A 24,998-nucleotide genomic window follows, 5' to 3' on the forward strand; every position below is an offset into this window, starting at 1 on the left:
TCGTCAGAGCCACGAAGGTGGAAGATCTGCCGAAGCAAAAGTAAAATCATCTTTCAACTTCTTTCTCGGGATTTAGGATGGGGGAAGAGGCTTCGATCTCTTCATAAAGGGTTGATTGGTGATAAAAAGGCAAATAGACACAGAAGCCCATTTTGAGGGAAGGTTAAGGGGCCCGATCCGCGACGATCAGACAAAGAAGCCAGCAACGCCGGCGTTGCATACAGAAAGTGCACGGAAGCGAAATTCGCCTCGGCAGCCCGTGGGCGCTTCTTCCGAGAGCGCTTAAGAACGAAGGGCCAACTTGGCCCAGCGTCTTGCAACCGCCCGAGGCACCCTCGCCCAACTGGCACGATGGCGGCGGAAGCCTGGTTTTCCTGCTTTGTAACGCGCTTGGCAGGTTCGCACAAAGAGAAAGCTCAGCCCAGTTGGAGGGGGAGGAGGCTGGGACCGACCCTTCTTCTTTGCACTATTTCTTCCCCAGCACGAGTGTCGCCTTTCTCTGGCGGCTGCTCCACACAAAGCTGCAGAAAAGGCGCGGGCGCCGCGTTGGAGAACCACGGCGCCAGCGGCGCCGCGCGTGCGCAAATCCTCGCGCATGCTCCCTACGCGCGGACCTGCAAATTCTGAAGGATAACAGATTCTAAGACAGCCGACGGGCGAAGATACCCGGCCGCCCGGCGGCGGCGGCGGCGCTCGCCCAGCCCCGGCCGGAGCGCCCCGGTCATGTCGGCGAAGCCAAAGACGCCGGGCCACTGAAGAGCCATGGGCGAGCGTTCCCCTCCGGCTGGCCGGCGGACCCAGCTCATTTCCTTGCTGGTGCTGGAGCAGCGCGCCCAGGAGGTCACCTTAGACCTGGAGCAGGGGCTCTTGGCGTGGCGGAGCGCGGAGCCGCAGCCGCGCAAGGGGCGAGGTGAGTGGCCGCCGGCGACCTCGCTGGCTTCCGAGCAAAACAGGCGAGCTTGGGAAGGGAAACGGGGCACACCAGCCTGCTCGAGGCACGCCTCGGTCCGGGGCTGGGGGTCCGATCTGGACAGATGCACCTTTGGAAGGCACGGTGCTGAGCGTGTGCAGAGTGCCCTTGCTGACACCCGGAGCAGTCACCTTCTCCTTAACTTTCAAGGTCCAGAAGACCTCAAAGGGTCTTGGGCCCTTTCCTGTGCCTGCTTCTATTCAAGTGGAGAGGACCTTCGATCTACTGTCAAAGGCAACACTTTATGTGTTTGGGGAGTGCCCAGGAAGTTTGGGGTCAGTAGAAGAAGACTGCAGGTACTTGTCCAGGCAGTCACCAGGAGTCAACACTGACTTGAAGACACACACACACACATACACAAACACATAAGCACTATACAAAAGCAGCTGTAGCCCAGAGAGTTTTGGAACCTGATGCACCAGAAATTCGTCTCTTAATTTTAAGAAGTTGCCTTTTGGCATCTGAGTAAAAATAGTGTCTCTGCCTTTGAAAAGTTACTGAAATCCTTAAGCCTTTCAGAACGCTTCTGGCCAGTAAATGAGGGCCCTAATTCCATTCTTTTTTCTGGGGCCTATGAAAGTTGTAGGGCATAATTGTATTCTTTTGCTGTAGAGGAAAAACCTCACACCCTTTTCAGTACTTGTTTCATCATATGTCACCATTATGATCCCGTACTGGGAGAAGAAGGAAAATTAACTGGATTAGTTGGCCCAGTTCTGAAAATGCCTTTTACAAAAGTAGATTGCTGGCAAGAACCTCAACACTAAATAGGAAAGCCACAAGTTTAACTTGTCCATCCCTTCCCCAGCCACCTATGTTTAAGTATTTTGAAAGCAGTTTAACAAAGAAACACACAAATATTTGGCAGCTGTTGCCTTCCCTCATAATGGTAAGTGCAGGATATTTAAACAACTGCTGGGAAACTTTTTATAATGATTTTATTAGTCTTCGGCAATGTATCATTCCTATCTGACACTTTAAAAGGACCAACAAATTGTGGATTGGTTTAATGTTATTTCCATATACTGCACACAACAGCAGGAAACATCTGCTTTCTCTGCCAACGTCTCTAAAGAGCCTGTTGGCACAATCTGTAGAACTTCTACAAATAATCACTAGTATATGTACAAGGGAGCATATATATATTTGAACCCTGTTTGAAAAGTTTGTCTGTTTGAAAGCAACAGCAGTTTGTCTGATCTCAGTGTTGGTAAGAACAACTTTCTGCCGTGCTATGATTGCATGTCTGATATGCCTGGATCAGCTTCCTCAGCTAAAGCCATCAGAGACTTTTTATGGCCACAGAAGCCTTGACTTGCTGTAGCTTCAATGGCAACCACAACAAAAATGCGATTTGGAGAACTTTTGATGTGAATTACCTTTAGTGGCCATGCAGGCAATGGGTGTGTTGGGTGGATGTACTCTAACCTTTTCTCTGAGAGATTTTATACAGTTCTAACTTAACCAAATGTTGAGGTTCAACATAATCTAAAAGGCGGTCTTGTCATGTAAGACTCACCTGTCACTTGTGGTGAATAATGAAGCCAGTCAGCATATCTGGTTATTTTAGAACATACAGCCACCCCAGTGCTTCAGCTTGTTCACAGGTGGTTACATCAATGTCTATTAATGCTTCTTGGCTATTCCCAAGGGCTCTCAAGCAAAGGAACCTCCTCCTATAATTCATCTCTACTACACTCCTACATCAATTTGCTTTCCCCAACCTGGGAACCTTCCACATGAGTGGACATCAAGTTCCTAATCAGCATGTCCCTTGCTGAGAATTCTGGGAGTTGAAATGCACATATCTGGAAAACCCAATCATTCAGCTGGGAAAGGATGTCTTACTGGCTTATCTGAACTACAGTCAGATGAAGCTACAGATCATAATTAAGTGTGATTTTAGAAAGACTTCCCCTCTCTGTAAACCGCCTTGCCTGAAATATGGCATTTTAGCGGGGTGGGGGCAAAGAAAACCTAGATATGATTTACCATTGGCAACAATCCCATATCTTCTCCACACTTTTGTTTGTCCACTGATTGAGAAAAGATGTTGTAAGCTTTTAACTAATAGCACAAGGAGCTGTCCATTTGAAACCATCCTAAGGTTCTGCTTTCAACACAGGCAGATAATTTCTAGCCTTTGTTTCAGAATAGCTCAGGATGTTTATTTCATCAGCAGCACTTGCTGCATAAAAGCTAAAGCCACATCCTTTCTCAATTCTAGACTCCACAGTGTCTGCCTCCCTATACCTTTTTGGCCCTCCTAAGCAAGGTGGTGATTCTGATGCTTTACAGTGATCTCTCTTGTCCTAGTATATAGTTCCTCCTGTATTGGGAATTTTTTTTTTTTTTGCAAGAAATTAGCCTTGTTCCTGGCTTTTTTCAGATAAGCAAACATATTTTGCTTCAGTTGACCTTTGGAAATTAAATATCCCTTGTTTTATTTCTACATGTATATTATATAATATGAATATATCATAATCGTGAATGCATTATAATTTCCATGTAGTTATATTACATGAACATATTATTAATGTATTCATAATCATGAATACATTATATTTCCCATGTATATTATATTACATGAACATCATATTCTATCTCACTGAAGAGCAATATATTCATATATTGCAAAGCACTTAAAGGGATGCTTTGCAGACTACTGGTTGGCACTGTGACACACTGAATTTCCAAACACAGTAATCTGGGTGGTTAACGGTCTCTCACCTCATCTTTGATTACTTTATTATTTAATTGGTAAACAGAAAGCTTTGTTTAAAGTGCCTCTTTGTGGTGATAAATTAAAGCTGAGAAGACACAGAAAACAAGCATTATACCACTCCTCATCTGAGGAGGAACAGCTCCTCAGATGAACAGGAAAAAACTGCAACTTCTGGTAGACTTATTCCTGATTCACAAGAGAAAGTAGCAAAGAAAAAAAAAGTTATGTAGAGTTGCATATTACCTTAAATGCTTTCCCTCATGATTTATACCCTTTTAGAATGACTGAATTTACAGTTAAAAACTGCAGTGGATGGAATGAAACTGAAATTTTTGGAGATGAAGCAGAAATTTTATATCCTGGAAGAGAAAATGTCAGAGTTAAAAACCTTAGTATTCTTCACATGGAAGAAGAATCCCTCACCTTCAAAATCCTGATAAACAGTGTGATATCAATGTTAAAACAGTGTTGAAAGGAAGGATCTTGATGAATTGACCTGTTTAAAGAGTATATACCAATAATTTACCATTTTTAATCATGCATTATGACATTGAGCATCTATAGTTTACTGATGAAGTTATACTATTTTTAACCACAAATAAAGGCCAGATTGCTTATCATATGGGCTTTTGTTTCCATTCAGTACAGAAGACCAGACCTATTGTGAGATTTTTAAGATGTACAATGGAGAATCATATTGTCATGAGCACTGATGGTGAGCAGGAGGGGGCCCCTATCCAAGGGGGAAAACACATGCGTAGCTTAGAGACTTTGAGCTGTCATTCAGAGAAACCCAGAACAGACTCGCCTTGAGTTTTGGGGCTTATCTGTCTGGGCTTTCCCACACTTCTTCAGTTTGGTAGGATTTTCTGTCTACAATAGCAGTAATAAAACACTAGAGACTTTCTCCCCATCTCAGCGTGGTCTTTGCTTAGTCAGGACACATATCCTACTTTTATCTTGACAAGTGGGATCTTTGGAATGGAATGCAAAGAAGATAATAATGTCAATGATTTTCACAGATTTGCCTCAAGAAGCAGTTCAGAAATTATTCAGTAAAGCTCATTTGGCAGCAAAAGAAAAGCGAATTAAACATTTTTCCCCCAGCGGTTTTTTAATTGGTTTATCTATGGATTGCAGCAGGAAGAGGTTTTTTGATCCAAAAATTGCAAAGAAGTTGATTGTTTTGAGATCATCTGAATGAAAAAAAATAGTCTTTTTATTCAATACTTTTCAGAGATGGGCAACCTTGGCTTGGGAGAAGGAGTTTCTGAACTGTATATTGAGAATGCCAGGTTTTTTCAAGATCAAATTAAGGATAGTAGAATATAATCTATGAGACCCATCCCGCTAAATTCAGGGTCTATCTTCCCATACCAAGCCTTACCTCCTTCCTGCCTTACTTGGAGAGTCCTGCCTCAAAAGCAGCCCCTGCCACAGAGCACAAGAATGAGTGAGCTTTGGGGAGGGTGACATTGCTTGCCGTGAAAGGCCTTGTGGTGCCAAATGCACCACCCAGCTGACCAGGCCCCCCTCTTGCTGCCAGTGCTTAAGTAATCCACTTTGCATTTACTGGCAGTTAGTACCCAGGCTTTGCTGGACAGCATCCTCAGCTCCTACAAAGTATCGTTGGAAGATGCAGACAATGACTAGGACAGCCTACAGGTTCCAAGCATGAGATTTTTTTGGAATGTGACTTCCTATTGTTTGGCTAGCTTCATCCTTCATTTCTGCTGACAGTGCAAAAGGTTAAACTATTCAGATTGCAAAGGAACAGTTGGTGCTTGGCTTGGCACTGGATCATTCATTACTCATCAGCAAAGCACCTATAATAGCTATTCTTTGAAATCAAGTTAAAGAAGAACAACATTCTTAAATACATAGTCCTAAACCACCTGAGTGCACAATCTCATTAAATGTGAGAGGTTTAATACATAAAGATTGGGCTCTTAACGCCCTGAATCAGCAGGTGGCTTGGTCAGGCAGGTGTCATGATCCCCAAATCTTTTTTGGAAATCCTTTTTAGCCTGTTTCAGCAAAAGTACAAAAATACTTCTGCTGCTGCTACTTCTCATCAGAGTGTCTCTGTTTTGTCTGAGGAAGGTCAAGTTTTAATAACAGCCTTCAGAGAAGGTGGAGAATGAGATACCTTGACGGAAATCTCATGGAGATCTGTTAAAGTGCCTTACTTATAACAGGGCTATGCAATTTAAATGTATTTTAATAGACTGGATTCATATGCAAGAGATTAACCAATAGCTTTTTTAACCATAGAGCTTGAAATTAAGATGTATTTAAAATGAAATTAGCACCAAACATGCTTAGGATCACAGATAGACTCAGCTGAGAATTCCCCCATGTCAAAGTATATATAAACAGAGTAAGTAAAGTTTGTAATTGCTAGCGTTAACAGTTTCCTTTCTTGTTCTTCAGTTTAGCAGCTTAAGAGAGAGACATTATATACAGGCACACAGACACATAAGTATACATACTGTACCTTTAAATTGGGATCATGCTAAAGCTTAACAAATTCTGTAAAGAAATAACCTATACTATCGGAAAGATTATACTTGTAGAGCATCTTTTGGATTACTTGTATTTAAAGCAAGAGAGGGAGCTTTCTCTACATTTTCCTTTTCTTTCTCCAAGCTCTTCTTGTACAAACTATGAAAGCCTTCTTCACTATTTTGTGAAAATACTTACAAATCTGGCTTAAACTTTGGATATGAAAGTATAGCTCGCTTGAAACACAATTATGACCTTGCAAAATGATGCTAATGTAGTTGTTACTGAAGTTCATTAACCACAGAATTCATAACCCTGTTCAGTTATCTTAATCTGATTGAACTATTGCAGTAAACAGGAAATCCTTTTTGTAATCAAAATATGTTACATTCAAATTAAACATGTAACCACCCAGAGTCCCCCATGGGAGAAGATGGGTGGGGACAAATTTAATAAATAAATAAAAATAAAGTATGAAGCCATGTTTTTCTGTTTTAAACTAAAATAATAAAGCATGCTTTTGAACATTATGAACAATAACACCCCCTAACATTTACCTGAGGAAGACAGGAGAAACAGTCACTTCACAGGCCGCATGAAACAACAGAAGAGGTAGGCTTTAGAAAATGACATAATGTGATTTAAAGGTAATTTTCTACATCTGTTTTCTCAGAATTAAATCCCCTTAAGTCTGTATGAGACTTACTCCTTGGTATGTATCCATAATCCTTTAAATACTTAGACCCCTTACAAAGAAAAGTTGTACACTTAATAGGCCAAGAAGGATTGACTTTTATTTTGTGCATAGCGAATGTAATGGAGAAGTATGAACTAAGCTTTTGAAGGGTTACTTCAAAATGAGCTTGTTAAATCTATGTCAGCCATATGCTGTGTTGGTATAACACATTAGTGTTTGGTTGGTATTCAGGTTGTGTGAACCCAGGGCACTATGGCTAGTTTATATTTCAGTGTGTTGGGTAAGTTCAGTAAACCATGGTTCAGTTAACCATGGGTCGGTATGTTGTACAGAGACAGAGATAGTCCTGCTGAAGGGAAGAAAGGAATTTCTCCCTGAGATTTGCCCACAGTCCCAACCCAATTCTTTGGAAGAAATGTACCTGGCTTTAACAGAACTCATTTCTAAGATGTTTCAGTATTTTGAAACTTAGAAGATTATGCATTCCTTTAGATGGGCTGAATCCTCCTTTACCAAAAAATATCTGCTACAGTCATAAACTGGCAGATCTGGGAGAAAATCTTAACTTTATTTTCTTTCTGACCATTAGCTTTGTATGCCTTGTCAATCAGCCAGAACCCTTTACTACTTCACAAGTGTTTTTACTAGACTACTAGCCTACAATACACATTAGTCATATCTAGTCCTAAAGCAGGGTGGGGGCACCCCAGTTTTTTATGCTTCTTAGAGAAGTTTCTACCTCATGATAGGGGACAAGATAAATATTTTAGGCAGGGAAAATGTATATTTCAGTCCTCTGCCTGTATTATGAAACAGCCAAGATAAAGCTCGCTCCTTTGAGTCTTGAGAAAGAAGCACAGAAGCCACAGCTGCCAAGCAAGAAAACCATTTTTCCTCTTTTGGTGGTTCAGGAAGAGGGTGGAAGGCTGGGGAGATATTGGCTCATCAGCTTTGTAAGTAACGAAAGGAAAGTCTGCCTGAGTCAAACTCAGCTGCCGATAACTTCTTATAATTCTTTAGCAATAATATAGAAGTAGCTTGCTATTGCCTTTTTGGGGAATTTTTTGAAAACCTTCTACTTGGGACTTTTCTGGTGCTGGGTTCATATATTGCAATAAATCAAAATACTGTAGCATTTCTTTAGGTTTGGAGTGAGTACCCAGAACTTACCGGTTATGGCTTAACAAGCAGTTCTAATTGTGGCAGACATAAATGAACTATGGTTCTGAACAGTGTGTGGCCCCAGTGATATAAGCATTCATGACCATTCATATCTTTTGGTGAGATATATGTTTACCAGTAAAGAGGCAATCTGAGAATAGCTCTTAACTTCTCTTAACAATTCCAAGAGATGCATTCATTGCAGAGTTCTGATGCAAGATTTGAAAGCTTTGGAAGATTTTAAAGCAAGATTTGAAATACTGTATACCATTCAAACCCAGATGATGTCAGCTAGGGGTTGGTACCTACAGAGACTCTGGACCATAAGGTGTATGTGGTATTCCATTTAATGATGAAAAAAAAAAGGCTTGGGAAACTTTCTGTGCTGTCGCATATTCACAAATGCTGAAACACATTTTATCCCTAGCAAATCTATCCTCTTATTTCCCTTGATTTCTTAATCTCAGTTAAGATGAATCGCTTCCTCTCTCTGTCATGCCATGTCTGCCCTTTAACATCTTTAGCATTTCCTCCCTTCCTTAGTCTTCCACACATTGTAGGCATGAACTTTTTGTCACTGATTAGTCAACCCTAATATTTTAAATTTATTCAGTTTTTCTCTTGTTGTTTTTACCTTTTAGTTCTTATCCACTTTCAGGAGCAAAGTATGCTCTGTTTTGTATCTCAAATTCATCTTTTCCCATTTTCAAGTTAGAACTGAATAAGTTGGACATAGATAGTTCTTGGGTCACCACATGATTGGACAGAACTTTGTTTTTCCACTCTAGAGTGGAAAAAGGATGAGAATGGTAGCTTGGATTGAAAACATTTAAACTTCTTACTATGTTTTTATCTTCTCTCTCCTCAGCACATCTAGTATGATCATTCTAACATTCTAGGAAATTAATCCAGACGTACTAATTGGTTTTATATACAGCTTTGATGCCTTAATAATATTATTTCATATTTTTGGCCAAGAGACAAAGTTGTTTGGAACAAAATGCAGGTTTTCAGAATCTAAGTAACCTATTTCCACTTTCATTCAGTTGTCAGAAAAGCATTTGACATTCTCAAATGATATCCAGAAATGAGGATCATCAACAGTTTTGTAACCAAGTTTTTCACTGACTGCCATGGAGAGATTTGCTTGGTCAGACAAAAGTCCTCCAGGTTTTCAGCAAAGTTGTTCCCCATTTCAGTGGCAGGGACTGAACCTACAGCCTTTTCCATATGAAACATATTGTCATGAGTACTGATGGTGAGCAGGAGGGGGCCCCTATCCAGGGGGGAAAACGCATGCGTAGTACTGAGGAATTAAGCAGCCATTCAAAGAGACACAGGTCAGACCCGCCTCAACTTTTGGGGTTTATCTGTCTGGGTTTTTCCCACGCTTCTTCAGTTTGTTAGGATTCTGTTTTATGTAGCAGTAATAAACACTAGAGACCTACTCCTCGTCTCAGCGTGATTTCTGACTGTTAGGACACATATGCTCAAACATCATATAGTCCTTCAAATGTCAGTTCCTGCATTGCTGTTCCATGTGATACATGGCATGTGGAACAACTTAAAAATGTTACTCTTGGACACTGTAATATGCATAGCTGGGTTTGTTTGTTTGTTTGTTTGTTTATTTATTTATTCATTCATTCATTCATTCATTCATTCAATTTGTCTCCTCCCATCCAGATTCTTCAATCTGGGCACCTAAAAGGTATGGCTGGAGAATTCTGGGAGTTTGCGTCCATACATTAGGATAGTGTGCTCATGTTGAGGAAGACTGATTTGTAGGTTGATATGTTGCAACTTAAAACTGCTGATCAGGGAAGAGCAAATAAGAGGGCAGTTGTGCATTGCTTAGTGGTCACTCTTTTTGCCCGACAGTGTTGAAGTTGGATTTCCCCAACCTTCAAAGATATTGGACCCATAGCTCCCATAATTTGCAGTAACTTTAATGAATTGCCACAGGGATGATAGGGGTTATAGTTCAGGACAAAACATTGCCAGTTTGAAAAACTGGGCAAGTGTGTTAAAACTAAAACTTCCTTCGTTTCAGTCATTCCCTCCTGGGAATGGTTAATCCAACAAACAAGTCTGCCAGAACTATGATGAGTAATAATTATTACAAGAAATGCTAGGGGTTACAACAGAAGAACTCCAACAAGAATCTACTTTTCAGATGAGGCACACATACGTAGGCAATTTATGGCAACAAAACTCTTGCCTGTTTTCTCACACTTTTATGACCAAAGGGGCTGGAAGCTTGCCACTTTTGTAAAGGTGGAACACTATGCATTTGATTGTGTCACTTTTACAGTATTATATGAGCAAGATAGCTTCTACAGTCTTGGGATTGTAATGCACCATGGAGTCTTTAAACCAGTGTTTTTCAAACTTGGCAACTTTAAAATGTGTGGACTTCAACTCCCAGAATTGCCCAGCCAGAGCGTTGAAGTCCACACACCTTAAAGTTGCCACGCTTGAAAAGCACGACTTTAAACTAATCATTCAGGGCTCAGAGACAGAGCATTGTGTCAGGCATAACACACTGGTTGCTATGCATGCTTTTCAGAGCTAAAGTAGCTCTTGTGCATGCAGTTCATTGTTATTTTTGAAATAAACACAGCTTAGCTAAATATAGCTTTTTCCAGAACTATGTAACTGTCTGGATTTGAAGGAAAAAAGGTGATTCAGCATAAATGTGGGAGTGCATGTAGCACCTATTGACATCTTCTTAAAGCAAAGGGGTCTTTTGGGGAAGATCACATGGCAGCTTTTTTTCTTCGATTTTTTCACCTCCTATAAAAGTTGTGCCTTTGACAGCCATGTGTTCTATATTATGCCTAACCATAAGAAGCAGATCCATATTCTAAAATTTACTCCGAGGCACAAAGAATAGATTTTATTCCTGAACGTTGGCTGCTTGCAACTGTCCCTTTCTTTTATGAAGTCGACAATTGCCATAAACTCCTAAATTATAGTAGCCACAGCCTGCCCTGTGGTGGTTTTCATTTCAGCCCAAATCTCATTATTCTCCTGGCATGATTACTGAGGGGTCTGCCTCCTTTGAAAATGATTTGGGGGGGAAAAAATTGCTTCGAGCCTTACAAGCACAGCACTTCACTCAAAAAGTCCCCGGATGGGAGGAGATGGGCAGGGACAAATGTAATAAATAAATAAATAAATAAAGCATGAAAGCACTGTGTCTTTAGTGCAGTGTTTCTCAACCTTGGCAGCTTGAAGATGTATGGACTTCATCTCCCAGAATTCCCCAGCCAGCATGGGGAAACACTGCTTTGCTGTAACTCTTAAAGCTCCTGCAGAGCCTGGAAAAAAGATGTGTGTGCTTTAATGAGTCAGAGAGATGTGTTGTGCTTATCCAGTGTTTGAAGCACATCCATAGAATAATTTCTGCAGGGCGCACAGTCGTAGAAGCCACTAATTTGATATACTAAGCACGCTAAGTCCTGGATAGTATTTGGATGAGCACCAGGAAGTTCCAGGGTTGTAAGCTAGACTGAGAAGGTGGCAGTGGCAAACCACTTCCATCCAGTTATCCAGAGACTTACATGGCCATGGCATGAAGGCACCAGGAGCCAAATTCAACTTGGGGAAGATTTTTACTTTAGTTCTTTTTTTGTACTATAATAAACAAAATGTTTATTGTCATATAAAGATTGCCATCCTCTTGTCCGGGGCACAAAGAATCTAGTGCTGAGAACTCTAAAATAATACCGAATAACTAGACTCACATCACTGATTTCTTTCCACATTTTAAAATAAGAGTATATGCATGTCACTTGGATTCCCTCCCCCATCCAGTATTCCTCCAAGTCTCCCACAGTGAAATCCTTTCATTTTTGGCTCTACCAAAAAAGATACAGCGCAGTACATATTTACCTGGGAGATATGTCCAAGAATGGGCATGCACTTTAAGTATGTTTTGGGAGACTTCCCATCCTCTGGCGTAAAAGGCTGGAAACATCTTGTTACACTGAAAGGCTAGGACTAGGTCTGTTCAAGACTGTGGAGAAATGTCTTAGAGCTTTGAATAATACTAGACCAGAAAGGCCAAAACTTGGCATAAGATGGGGAGCCTATTATCTCCTATTTGCCTTTGATCAGCCTTGTTTTTCCAACTTGTCAATTGGGTTTTTAAAAAGTATGTATTCTCTCAATCCTCTGAACAGACTTATTTTGATTTCAGAAATTGTAAGAAAGGATTTCACTCCCCACAGACACTCCTTCCTTTCACAAAATGTATTTTGGGTTTTTCTGTTTTTCTTGAGCAACGTGCTTAATTTAAATATTCCTCTGGAGTGAATGCCTAAAGACCATTTATGCTTTTGGTACAAAGATCCTGTTCTGGTCTCAGGCTTCCCATAGACTTCTCATTGGCCAACATGAGCAGAAAACGCTGCATGAGCGATTCCTTTGGTCCAGTTTGTTTGTTTTAATGCCCTTCCTTTTTTGCAGAGAGCTATGCTGTGCCCATTTCTGAGATCATTGCTGTCGAAGAAAAAGAAAGGGAAGCGAAACCATCTTATCCCGGAAGATGGCAAAAAATGGCAAAGCCGCACGCATTCATTGGTAAAACAATAACCAATGTTTTAAAGCAAATAATTTTTAAATGAGTAGAGTCTGAGGTATAATAAATGTCACATGCAACAATTAACATGCTGGGTTTGCATAATATATGGAACCAAACAAGCTGGATTTACACAACTTCCTAAGTTATTCTCCCTCCCCACATGCACGCACAAACACACACAGAAAGTAAAATATCCTGATGAAACTTAACGTTCCTCTTCTATAATAGCTACAATTGTGACTACCTTATCAACAAGTCGCATGCCAATTGAAATAGGTTATCACTAGACAGATAGTCTGAATTCACTCGCCCTTCCCCCCACATTTGCTACACTGGAGCATCCAAAATTATTTCTATGCAGAAATCCCTCTTTGCAGAAAGGGGATTATTAAGTTGTCTTTTAAAAACAAGTCTTTTTTTTTCCATTTTCATATTTCATCTCTTGCCATTTGGTTCCTTGAACTCTGGATTTTTACCATGCCACCTGTTCAGATTTCAAAACTTTCATAAATGCTGCAAAGTAACGTTTGCCTGACTTTCATAGTCTCTACGTTATATATAACAATATCCAAATATTCTGAATTGATGACATAGTTTTAAACACCCCAACGTAGACAACTAAATGAATAAAGAAATAAACTGTGCCCAAATTGTTAGAGTTTCCTTTCTTTCTCTGCACTTTTAAAACTCATAGGCATGACTGTCTGTGACAAATGAGCACTGACAGGGTTTTTTTTTACACACAGTCTTTGAAAAGTTACCTTCTTTACAGAATTAAAAGCATCTTCTCTCTTTATAAAATGAGCTTTTAATTGGGAAGCCTCAACCCATTTCTCTGATCTTCCATACCACAAAAAGCCTCTGTAGATTAATAATTGTGGGGCGGGGGGGAACCCCTGAACTACAAATAAGTTCAGTGTTGTTGGTATAATGTAATGGTTGAGTATTGGATTTGGACCATGGACACCTGGTTCAATCCCCACTTGACTGCAGAGAGCTCACATGTTTGGGCTCAGCCCACCCTTACAGAGTGGTTGTTACAGGGATAAAATGAGGGGAGACCCCCACCTTGAATTCTCAGGGAAAAAGTGGGAGAGAAATTCAATCAGTCAGTCAAGTGTCCTTAGCCAGCACATTCTGCTTCTCTTTCCATCCATACGTACGTAATATGCAGAAAATAGGACTGAATTGCTTATTTGCTGCTTTAGCTGAAGGCGTGTACATAGCACTCCCTTATCTTATTTTTTTCCACAACAACAACATTGTAATGTAGGCAGGGCTGAAAGTGAAAGACCAATGCAAAGTCACCCAGAGAGCATCTGTGGATGTAGGAGGATTACAACCTGGGGGTCCCCACTCCTAATCCAACACCTTAACCATAACACCCCCCTGGCCCTCAGTTATTTTCTAGGATCGTTGGTAAATTGGGGCTGTATACATTCCCCTAGAAACCTTGGGGAATATATATAAATATAAATATAATCCTCTCCAAAAGCTGCTGCTGAAATGTGATTCTGAACAGAATGAAAAGGGGGAGAAGGGGAAATTTAATGCATGGGATGTATTCAACTGCATTTAACCTATTTGATTAAGTTTAGACCAGTGTTTTCCAAACTTGGCAACTTTAAGATGTGTGGACTTCAACTCCCAGAATGCTGGGAGTTGAAGTCCACACATCTTAAAGTTGCCAAGTTTGGAAAACACTAATTTAGACTTATATTTAAATTAAATCAAAAAAATTTTTTTCCTGGTCTCTCTCACTTCTTTGTCTTGGCACTACTACTTTTTGGTGTGTAGCTCTAGCCACTCATAAATCCAGTGTGGACTGTAAGCCAAAAAAGGTTGTATTCCCCTGTTACAATAGGTTTACTACACATTATGTAGTAATATGTAACATTATTGCAATCTGTGCAAGATATGGGAGGGGACAGAGAAGGAGCAGAACTTTGCTGTAAGTTGGGCACATGTTTTATGCCATTGCAGATAAATTTAGTCCAGCTAAGACTTCCTCACCTGGGAAAGACACTATCTCAAAGGTTGGCAGGGAGGCATCTGATGATGGATTCCTCACCCACCCTGCCCAGGTTTCAAGTCTTTTCTTTTTCTCGGGGTCCATGGCCTTAATCAACTAACACACAGGAACTTCTTTAAACGTTCTCAAATGCTGTATAAATGCTCCGGGTTATTATATTTGAGCAACATTGCTTGTATGGAACTGTGATTCTCTCGTGTGTGTATGTGTATGTTTTGCAGTGTATTACGTAAAGAGGGCGCAGCATCACCGCTGGCGGTGCAGCGAAGTGACTTTCTGGTGTACTGATGAACATCTCTGTAATCAGTGGATATGTATGCTGAAAGAACTACTTGATTCACAGAGTACGTTGCAGATGAAGAATGCCATTCCTTTGGTTCTTTTTTTCCACGGGGCTAACCAATTTTTGAGAAGGGAAAAAAAATCAGGCCAATAAAGATGGGGGCTTTTACACTGTTTTTGCCTACATTTTGAATAAGGTGGGAAATTGCATGAGTGCAAGCAAAGCAAAAGTGCCTTGTCTTTACACTAGCTGAGGTGTATTTAGCTGGAATATGTGAAGAGGCATGATCCATTCTCCAGCTATTGACATCATGGGGAGTACAATCCTTAACAAGGTTTTATCTATTTTCTAGGCAGACTAATGTGCTTAAATAACATTTGAACCTTAGAAGAGATGTCTTTGGAATGAGAAAACTTCAATAGTGGAACTCATTATTGGCCAGCTCTCCCTCTGGAAGTCTTTCAGTAATGACTGGGAGGTCCTGAGCTGAGATGGCCTTAGCGTTAGATTCCCTTCCCTGAGCAGAAAGAGAGATTTGAGGGTCTGTAGTTCAGCTACTTCTAGAGTAGTTGAAGGACAAATAGCCTCATGGCCTGCTTTCTCTTTTTCATGTTGGCAGCCTCCAGACCAAAGCACTTGCTTGTATATATTAATCCACATAGTGGAAAATTGCAAGGAGAGAGAATATATGAACAAAAAGTGGCTCCGTTGTTTAATCTGGCTTCCATCTCCGCTGATGTTATAGGTGAGTTATGCATTTGGGTTTACTGGCTCCTCTAAATAACTGCTTTGAATTACAGGATCAGTTTCCCCCATAAAGCAGACTTCCCCAACCCAGTGCCCTCCAGAAGTGTTGAAGAAATCCAGGAGTGGTGGTTCTAATGCACTTTAGTATACTAAGTTGGAAACAGCTTCTTTTAGAAATATTCTGACAAGTGGTTTCCAGATGCTGTTCCTGTGGGTATTAAACTCCAAAGTGCTTGTCTACATAAAGAGGCGTTTCGGTGTTCTCTCTTGAACTTGAAGGGCATACGCAGAGCTTGGCACAATTAAGCCAATTGATTGGCTGCCTTGTTTCATTATACTTAACTGCAGCCCATAATTTTGCATCTGTCAGGAAAACCATTTGGCCTAGTGAAAGAGAGGTATCTACTCTCTAAATGATCCTCATTTTGACCAACCCCCCATTCCAGCATGCCTTCTGGATAGACCCTGTTCATCTGTGTTGCTTTTCAAAATATTGCTTTGAACAGCAGCTGCCACTTCCCACCTGAAATTCTGCCCCCCCCCTTCTTCCCTTTGGAAATGGCTCCTGAAGTCTGTTCAAGAAAGTCACTTAAATGGACTCAATGTGCAAGCAAAGGCCTCTCAGTACAGATAATCTGAGTAGATGGCTGTCCTTAATCAACTGGTACAATGTAATTCTCAAACACTGTTAGCATGGTTTTATCCATTTCTGTAATGTTTGAATAAAGCTTTCAATAAGACTTCCTTAGGAATAATCTTAAAGTAACTTTGTTACTGTTTGGCAGCAAAAGTTTGAGGCTGTACATACATATCAAGTGCCTTCATGCCAGTAATCACAGTGCAACCCAGGAAAACCACACCTAATGCCAAGAAGACATTGAAATAGTAATTACACAAATCACTGGGCCCATCTTAGATTGTACGCTTGAGCTGCTATATTTGCACAACCCTTTGAAGTCCAGGGCAAGATTGTCCAACCATGCCTATAATCACAATGCTGTCCTTATCACACTATTTTCATTTTCAGTAAGCAACATTATTCAGAGTGCATAAAAGGGACAGGAAATTGTAAGAAGAAATTACAGGAATGAGATAAGAAAAAGGGGGGGGGGAAACACCATGGCTAAAACTAGTTTACATCAACCCTATTCGCAAAGAGGTAAAACTGAAGATTACAAAACTACAGATGATGAGAATGGAGTCCATGGGGATTGAGGATGATAGATTTTGGAGGCTCTGGTCGTCCTGTCTTCCCATGAGCACATCCTCCCTCTTCCTCCCATAAAGGCAATCTGTGCAAGATACATTCATCTTTGCTTGGTGACGGCTGATCTTGCTGGCTCAACCCAGTTGCAAAATTCCACTTGCTCCACTGGAGACTATTTGTTTAGTCCAGTGCTTCTCAAACTTGGCCACTTGAAGATGTGTGGACTTCAACTCCCAGAATTTCCTGGCCAGCACATCTTCAAGTGGCCAAGGTTAGAAGCACTGATTTAGCCCATTCCAGCTCTTTCCAAAACAATGTTTCAGTTCCACCAAAATCACTCTGCATTTTCTCTGAATCTTAACCATTCCTTACACCAATTACATTGTTGCAGCTATCTTATATGATACACACACACACATATCATACAATATATTTCTCTCATCATTTTTTACAATACTCTTTCTCTTATATACATTTTTTCTCATTCACAGCCCTTTTCACTTGATCATTGCATCAGGGATCACGTCTCATACTTTGTTAGCGTATACTGGATGAGGAACTGAAACACTACTGTTTCTCACCCAATACAATCTGGATGAGAAGATAAGCGCACAGGGACAACCCTTAACAGCACACCAGCGTATGACCTGAGTTGCCATACCCAAAGTTGTGTTCTTGGGCAGTTCCTTACCTCTTTTTCAAACCAGACAGATATTTAAGCCAAATAACGCTTCCCAAATTCAGAAGAGCCCTATCCCAGAAAGGATTTAATGCCCTTTGCAACAGCTGCTTTTGAAAGGAAATTACAGGAAGTCTGTACTGGTATGTGGAAATGGGAGACCTTGGGAAACAAGAGAGATGTACTTTCAGACTTGCAAGATTGATGTCAGCCTTACAAGGTAGTCCAGATAAGAAGCACACCCAGAAGTACTAGCTCTAACTTTATTGTAAGGTTACATTAACAGCTGTTCCTCCTGTCTCCCAAGGTCATTCCCGTATACCATTACAGAGTCTCATTCAAACCATTCAAATTAGGATCCCTAATCTAGAGACACCCTTTCATACCAACATACTGTTGTACACATCCCACCACCTAGGAGTTATATGCAGTGTACTGACACACATTCAGGTTGCAAGACAGACCATTTTGAGCAGTACTGCTAAGTAGTAATTTAGCATCCTCCTCTCTTGCTGGGTCACTTTTCATCAAACCCTGATAATTATCATGCTGAAAAATGCTTCTAAATGATTAAGCAAAAGCACCTGCCAGAATGAGTTGCTGAAGTACTTCCCACAAATTAATCTATCTATGGAGTCCTTGGTGCTCTCTGAGCCTTGTTGTTTTCTTGCAGATGTTTCATTGCCAGACTAGGCAACATCTTCAGTGCCCTGAAGATGTTGTCTAGTCTGGCAATGAAACATCTGCAAGAAAATAACAAGGCTCAGAGAGCAACAAGGACTCCACAGTTCAACCCTGAGCTACAAATATTCGCTTCTATTAATCTATCTATGTAAAGTAACTGATTTTTCTGGACTCCTGCTTCTTTAAGGTTCTGCTCATTACTGGCTAAAAGAAAGCTGCATTTTTCATTACAGAGGTTTTGTTGTATTCTTTTAAGGAAGTTAATTGCCACTTAGTAGCTGCTAATTTTTTTAGTGTTTTCTCTTACACGACTGCTTAATATTAACTTCCCTATATTTCTGTAATGGCCCATTTTCCCCTTGGGTTTGCCCCAAGAAATTACAATTGCTAAGTTAACTACTACAGTGCAGATTCTTTCGTACAGCTCAGTTATCTGACATGTCAGCGTTGGGTCAACATGGTTTACACAGGCATTGCCTAGTATTTGCTAGTGGAGATGCCTTCAGCTCTATTATTTTATTTGATAAATTTATATCTGTCCTGTTCTCCAGAAGCTCAAAGGAGCTTCTAATATGATATTTTTTCATATCAGCTGCACAAAAACAACTCTGGGAAATAGGTTGGGCTGAGGGAATGTGACTAATATAAGTCAACCTCTGAGTTTCCAGGGCTGAGGATGGGTTTGAACCCCATTCTTGTCCAAAATCTTCACCTCTAAACCAGACTTGACTATCCACTCTAAGACTGGCCACTGAGCTGTATTTATCCACCCAGAGTCATATATTTGAGATGGGCAGCTATATAAATCTATCAACTAAATGAAAGGTAGACTAGCCTCCTCGTGGTGCACCCCAGGCAACGTGACTTGTCACGGCTAAATGGTCTACACATCTGGCTGCTGGACCTCACAAGGATTTCCCAGCAAGAAAAAGCAGCATGAACACCGAATTGCTATGCCCTACAATTAAAAAAAAAACAACTAAAAGAAATAAAAATAATACTTGCTGGGTTTTTGCCAGATGAAACTTTCCAATTTTAAGAGATGCCATGAAGATCTCACCCTTTCAGAAAATAACTGCCATGGTGGACGTGGCCATTTACAAAAGGGGAAACTCATGATGCTAAAAGAAATGCTGCCAAAGAACATCAATATTCACCCTGAGAAGTTTTATTTTTGAATTACAAGAATCTTTTGGAAAATATAAAGTCAGATGAAGCAAGGACCTCAGCTACAGCTTTATTGGACCTGTGCTACTCAGTGCCTTTGGCAAAAACGCACTTTCCATCAGCTGGAAAAAAATGAACCCCAACCAAAACTGTTCTAAATGATCACCAGCAGTTGGATACATTCAAAAATTGTTTCATGGGCGTAACTGATTTTATCCATTCTGTTGCAAATATGACATCTTAAACTACTGGTCCATTTTTCCTCACACAGTCACCGAACATGCCAATCATGCTAAGGATAACTTACTTGAAGTTCATCTGGAGAAATATGATGGGTAAGTTCTCTTTCTCTCACATTTTCTTCTTGGGCTTAGAAGAAATGTACAGACAGGCTATTCTCTGTTTGCAACCAACAGGATGAACCAGGAGCTTCAGGGTGGGGGGAGGGAGCGCTGAAAGGGTGAAGATGGTGGCTAGAACCACATAATGGAAGCCTCACCCCTTGTTAACATGCAGGGCTTTGATCATGCACTTACGACCACCATCTTGACTTCTTTGACTCCCTCCCAGTGATGCCCCTGGGATGAACTGTTTTGTAAGTCATTTGTACTCTTTAACATGCAGCCGGCTTCCCTTTGGCGTCTCTGTTTCTGAATTTGTCTGTTTTGCCAAGCTTCTGCTTAACCTACCTTCCCCGCCGCATTCATAAACGTAACCCCAAGGAATCAGCTTTGCTTTATCTGCTCAGTGCAACGTGCGTTATATTTTGTGGCTGTGGAATGGAGGCGGGCTCACAGCCCGCTGAAGCTTGCGGGGCGTGTAAGTGGCGTTCACATGTGTCTACTCTGTGTCTTCAAAGAGGTACAGACAAGCCTAATACCTTTCCAGCTTGTTAAAATAGAGTCAAAACTCTCTCAGGCAGGGACATGCAAATTAAATAAAAATCAGGGTTAAGCAAGTTAAGGACATGTTCACATATTCTAAAACCGAAGCACATACTTTCACCCATACAAGTATACGGAACATGCATGCATGCACGCACACACAGGCACATTCATAAAATATACGCACACGCATACGCTCACACCTAGCCATCAGCACACCCACACTTTCAAATAAAACAAATCCTCTTTATAACTCCCAAGAGTCACAAGATGTGGCAGTATATAATTTTCATAAATAAATAAATATTGAGCTGGACCTCCAACAGCCACATGGGCTGTTTGCTTTTACGTAAATGGCTAGCGTTTTCTGGGATAGTTTCTCGACTTTACAATGTAGCCCTTCACTGTTGGGCCATCCGAGTGCAGTATCCGGTCTCCTGTCCAAGTGATAGCCAGGTCTGAACCTCCTTTGCTTTGTTTGAGATCCCCCACAGTCAGCTGGATGCTGCTGCTTTACTATTGCTTTTGCCATTGTTATTTTTTACTTTCCTGACATACCTGATTGAAACTGAAAATTATGTGCTCATCTCAGGACCTTATGCTCAGCCCTGGACTGAGGAATTCTGACAATCTTTTCCCACTGAAAATTGGACTGGTTTGCACAGTATACCTTCGTTCACTTTGTAACAGAGGTATTGATTTCAGTGGAACTAGCCAATGGTTCTCAGGAGATCATGTGGCTCTTCGTGCCATGTCTTGGACTGGCCCAGGAGGGTCTCGAGAATGGGCTCTGGGACAGATTCAGCCCTTACTCCCATCTCCCTGGTGCTCCATGACATCTTGCTATTCCATCAGCTCCTCTCAGGCTCCTTCCCTGTGGAGGGAACATGCTGACTTGAGATCAGCCCTGCCTTTGTGTGTTCTCATGCTGACCTCTGCAAACACTGCAATGCAATGTTTGCAGCATCTCCCCTAGAGCTGCTGAGTGGGGCAGCTTCCCACCCGTCCTGCCTGCGAGCTTCCTCCTTCCAAAAATGGCCAGTTTGCATGCCGCCCCAGCAAAAAGCAACTGCGGTGGGGATGGGGCAGATGCTGCTCTCTCCTGTTTTTGGCATTCCTCCCTCAACTGGTTGGAGAGGAGCACTGGGTGACTCAAAGAGGGGGAGGAAAGGGCGTGGCTGGGGGCCACTCAGCAGCACACTGGGAAGACTGAAGCAGGTGGCCATGTGGAAGGGACCTTAGGAGACAAGAGAAGTAATGCAATGCACTGCTTAGAACTGAATTAATTAAATATTAATTAAATTAATTAAAAATTAAAATTAATTAAGAATTAAACATTAAAAGTTAATTAAGGATTAAAAATTAATGTGATAAACTGCCTAGAATTAGTATTAAAATTAGAGAGAGCCAAGTTCAAATCTGTACTCCATCGTAAAGGCTATTGGATGAACAGTAAAGAATCACAGACATCAGTGATTGGCCCAAAATCAGGAGGAGTCTGGTCGCACCTTTTCTGACACACATTTTATTAAAAGGCATCCGATGCATCTGACTAAATGAACTGTGGCTTACAAATTTGTTAGTCGGAAAAGGTACAGCCAGACTCCTGATTTTGGGCCATTGTAGACTAACATGGCTCTCCTCCTACAATGAATGCATCAATGATTTGAATTTCTGGGAAGATGCGAGAGACAGAAATTTGAAAAATTAAAAAGAAGTCAGGTCAGCATTTTGGAAGAGTAAAGGGGGTTATCTCTCCAGTTAACCACTTTGAGAGGGCCGAAATGAGTGTGTTGGTGCATATAGCCATGTGTCTAACAATCATTCTCCAGACTTGGGTGATACATACTTGAAAGGGCTAGACCTGGCTAATACTTGAATGGTAGGCTGACAGAAAATCCCAGGACTATAGGCTAGATGACATTTGAAGATAAAAAGTACTCTACAACATGAGGATGGCAGACCCCTTCCACAGGGTCCTGTCAAAGTATACTCCTTCAATGGGTTTTCATAGTTATCTGGCATGAAGCTCAACTCAGTGGAGTGTTATCTGAAAGGCAAACTGGGAAAGATGAAAACAAGTTTGTTCCCAAAGAAAAGTAATATAAGGCAAAAGTAGAGTATGAATACTATCATGTTACATGTTTCCATGAAATACAACATTTACATTTCATATCAGGCAAACTACTGATGCTTAGAAACATACACATAGGCAGACGATACAAATATACACTAAAGAAAACCATACAACACAAATCTACATGACATTATCCAAGCCAACCAGTCAACCAATTAACTCGCACCACAGGCAATTACTAACAAGCAGCTTCATCACTTCCTTCTGATTCCAGAACGTGTCCCCCCTCCCCATCCAACTCCCCAATTCTTTATTCCATGTGGCTTGGTGTGACAGCAGCTCTTCACAATACTTATTTCTAAAAATGGCTAACAGGCCTGTGTGAGGGCCAAAGCATTCTTGGTAACAAAGATGGAGGCCAATGCACTGCCCAGAGTTGGGCAGCATATAAATATAATTTAATTTTTGATGATGATGATGATTTGGCAGTATACTCAGCTTCTCAGATAACTTTTTAATTAAAAAATACTCTAATTAAATCAAGAGAGAAAAGAAGCATGGCTGGTGGTCATCAGGGGAAATACCAATGGGTAGCATGACCAAGACTCCCAAAATGAAAACTACCCCAAGATAAAAAAGGAGGAAGGTCCATGTGACCCATTATTGGGCAGAGCTAAATGCTACAGCTTGAGCAGACAGCAAAGCAGTGCTGCAACTGCTTTCTAATTGTTTGGTTGAAATAGGGATAATTTATTCCCTGCTTACAAGGGACGCGGTGGCGCTGCGGGTTAAACCGCTGAGCTGTCGATCGGAAGGTCGGCGGTTCGAAACCGCGCGGCGGGGTGAGCTCCCGTTGCTCGTCCCAGCTTCTGCACACCAAGCAGTTCGAAAACATGCAAATGTGAGTAGATTAATTGGTACCGCTTCGGCGGGAAGGTAACGGCGTTCCGTGAGTCATGCTGGCCACATGACCCGGAAGTGTCCTATGGACAACGCCGGCTCCAAGGCTTTGAAACGGAGATGAGCACCGCCCCCTAGAGTCGGACACGACTGGACTTTACGTCAAGGGAAACCTTTACCTTTACTATTCCCTGCTTAATGAAAGCCAAGTTCTCAGTCAACAAATCTTGCTGCAAAATTGCATAATACCTAAGAATTCTGTGTAACATACAAAGTATTTATATATAGTAAATTTAAAAATTTTAACGACTCTTTGAGGGCGAGGGAAGGTTATTTCATATACATAGCCACACCAGTTGATTTCTCTTTAGTTCACTATGCTTGTGTATCCTATCTGCGGTCCAACAGAACTGGATTTGCCTAGGCAATGCTACATTGGTTTTGTTGGCTTTTGTTGTGAAAAGGGAAGGAATCCCCTTGATCCACAGACCTTTTTCTCACTTTAAATGCTGTAACACAATGTCCAGGCATGCACAGAGTGCTGGATTGGGGGAACCTTGTATGAATGCTAATTCAGAATCTTCCCATACCTGTTTATAGTATAATTAATTAAATCCCCAGATACTTGGCTAATGGAAGGTCTTCTAACAAAGTTTTAATCCTTCTCTAATTACTAAAACATTGAGTCAAGTGATATTGAGAGAAGCAATTCCCTTAGACCTGGAGATTGTAGGAGAGGACGGGCATCTTGTATCATTCTGGATGCATGGAATATATATGTGGGCATTGTAATTGTTATAGACAAACTGGCTGGTGGGTACAAGCTGACCAATCACCAGCATTCTCTACCAGACCAGTATCCATTCTAGCTGCACTATTTCTCCTTGTGGCCCCCTTTAAGTAAACAAGAGACTGACTAAGTACTTACACTTCTTTTTTTTTTGGTCCCCTCTCCCTTGTGGCTGGAAAAATTTATATTTAGATTTTTCCAGAGATGACAAACACCTCCCAGAAGATGATAAGGCAGAGAACGCAGAGCTGAAAGAAAAGCTGGCTTTCCTTCCAGCTAAACATGGCCTGCACAGCTTTTTGTCTCTCGTTGCAACAGGCTAGGGTGAATTACTGAACTGCTGGAGAACTCAGCAGCCTGCGATGAAATCACACATTAGTCTTGGTTTGAAGGAGAGCTGTGTCTGTCAGCTTCACATAGATTGGGCTCAAACTGTCAGCACAGCATTCCTGCAGCAGTTTTGCAAATGGCAACTGCTCCACTGTTAAGTGTTTTGCTTTTTTTTCTGATGGATGATTTTTTTCTTTTCCTGCCAAGCATATATCCCTATCATTAAAAAAAAAACAGCCTCAAAGACATTTTGTGCTGTGAGACAATTTTAATGGTTTTGACTTCCATTAACCTCTAACAAGGCCAGCACTTTTCCCCAACTGGATTAACACAGCAGAGCCTACACACTGTATTCAGACAGCTGACTCCATTCCTTTTATCCATATCTGTTCTTCAGACTCAAATACAGAACCCAAATTCTATAATGAACCAGCTTAAGGCAATGTTTCCCAACCTTGGGAACTTTAAGAAGTCTGGACTTCAACTCCCAGAATTCCCTAGCCAGCTGGCTGGGGAATTCTGGGAGTTGAAGTCCAGGCATCTTAAAGTTCCCAAAACACTGCCTTAAGTCA

General features: G+C 41.2%; 1 protein-coding gene across 1 annotated transcript in view; it reads left to right on the plus strand.

Annotated features, from left to right (window-relative positions):
* The first annotated feature begins 619 nt into the window (after positions 1 to 619).
* Positions 620 to 24,998, plus strand: part of CERK (ceramide kinase) — a 40,800-nt gene continuing 16,421 nt past the window's right edge. The window contains exons 1-5 of the mRNA XM_063307949.1: positions 620 to 910; positions 12,532 to 12,645; positions 14,900 to 15,022; positions 15,581 to 15,706; positions 19,717 to 19,780. Coding sequence (XP_063164019.1) covers positions 763 to 910; positions 12,532 to 12,645; positions 14,900 to 15,022; positions 15,581 to 15,706; positions 19,717 to 19,780 — 575 coding nt within the window. The 5' untranslated portion in view covers positions 620 to 762. The remainder of the gene's footprint in view (positions 911 to 12,531; positions 12,646 to 14,899; positions 15,023 to 15,580; positions 15,707 to 19,716; positions 19,781 to 24,998) is intronic.

Source organism: Candoia aspera, chromosome 7 (assembly GCF_035149785.1).
Source record: "Candoia aspera isolate rCanAsp1 chromosome 7, rCanAsp1.hap2, whole genome shotgun sequence".
In the NCBI taxonomy this organism is placed as follows: domain Eukaryota; kingdom Metazoa; phylum Chordata; class Lepidosauria; order Squamata; family Boidae; genus Candoia; species Candoia aspera.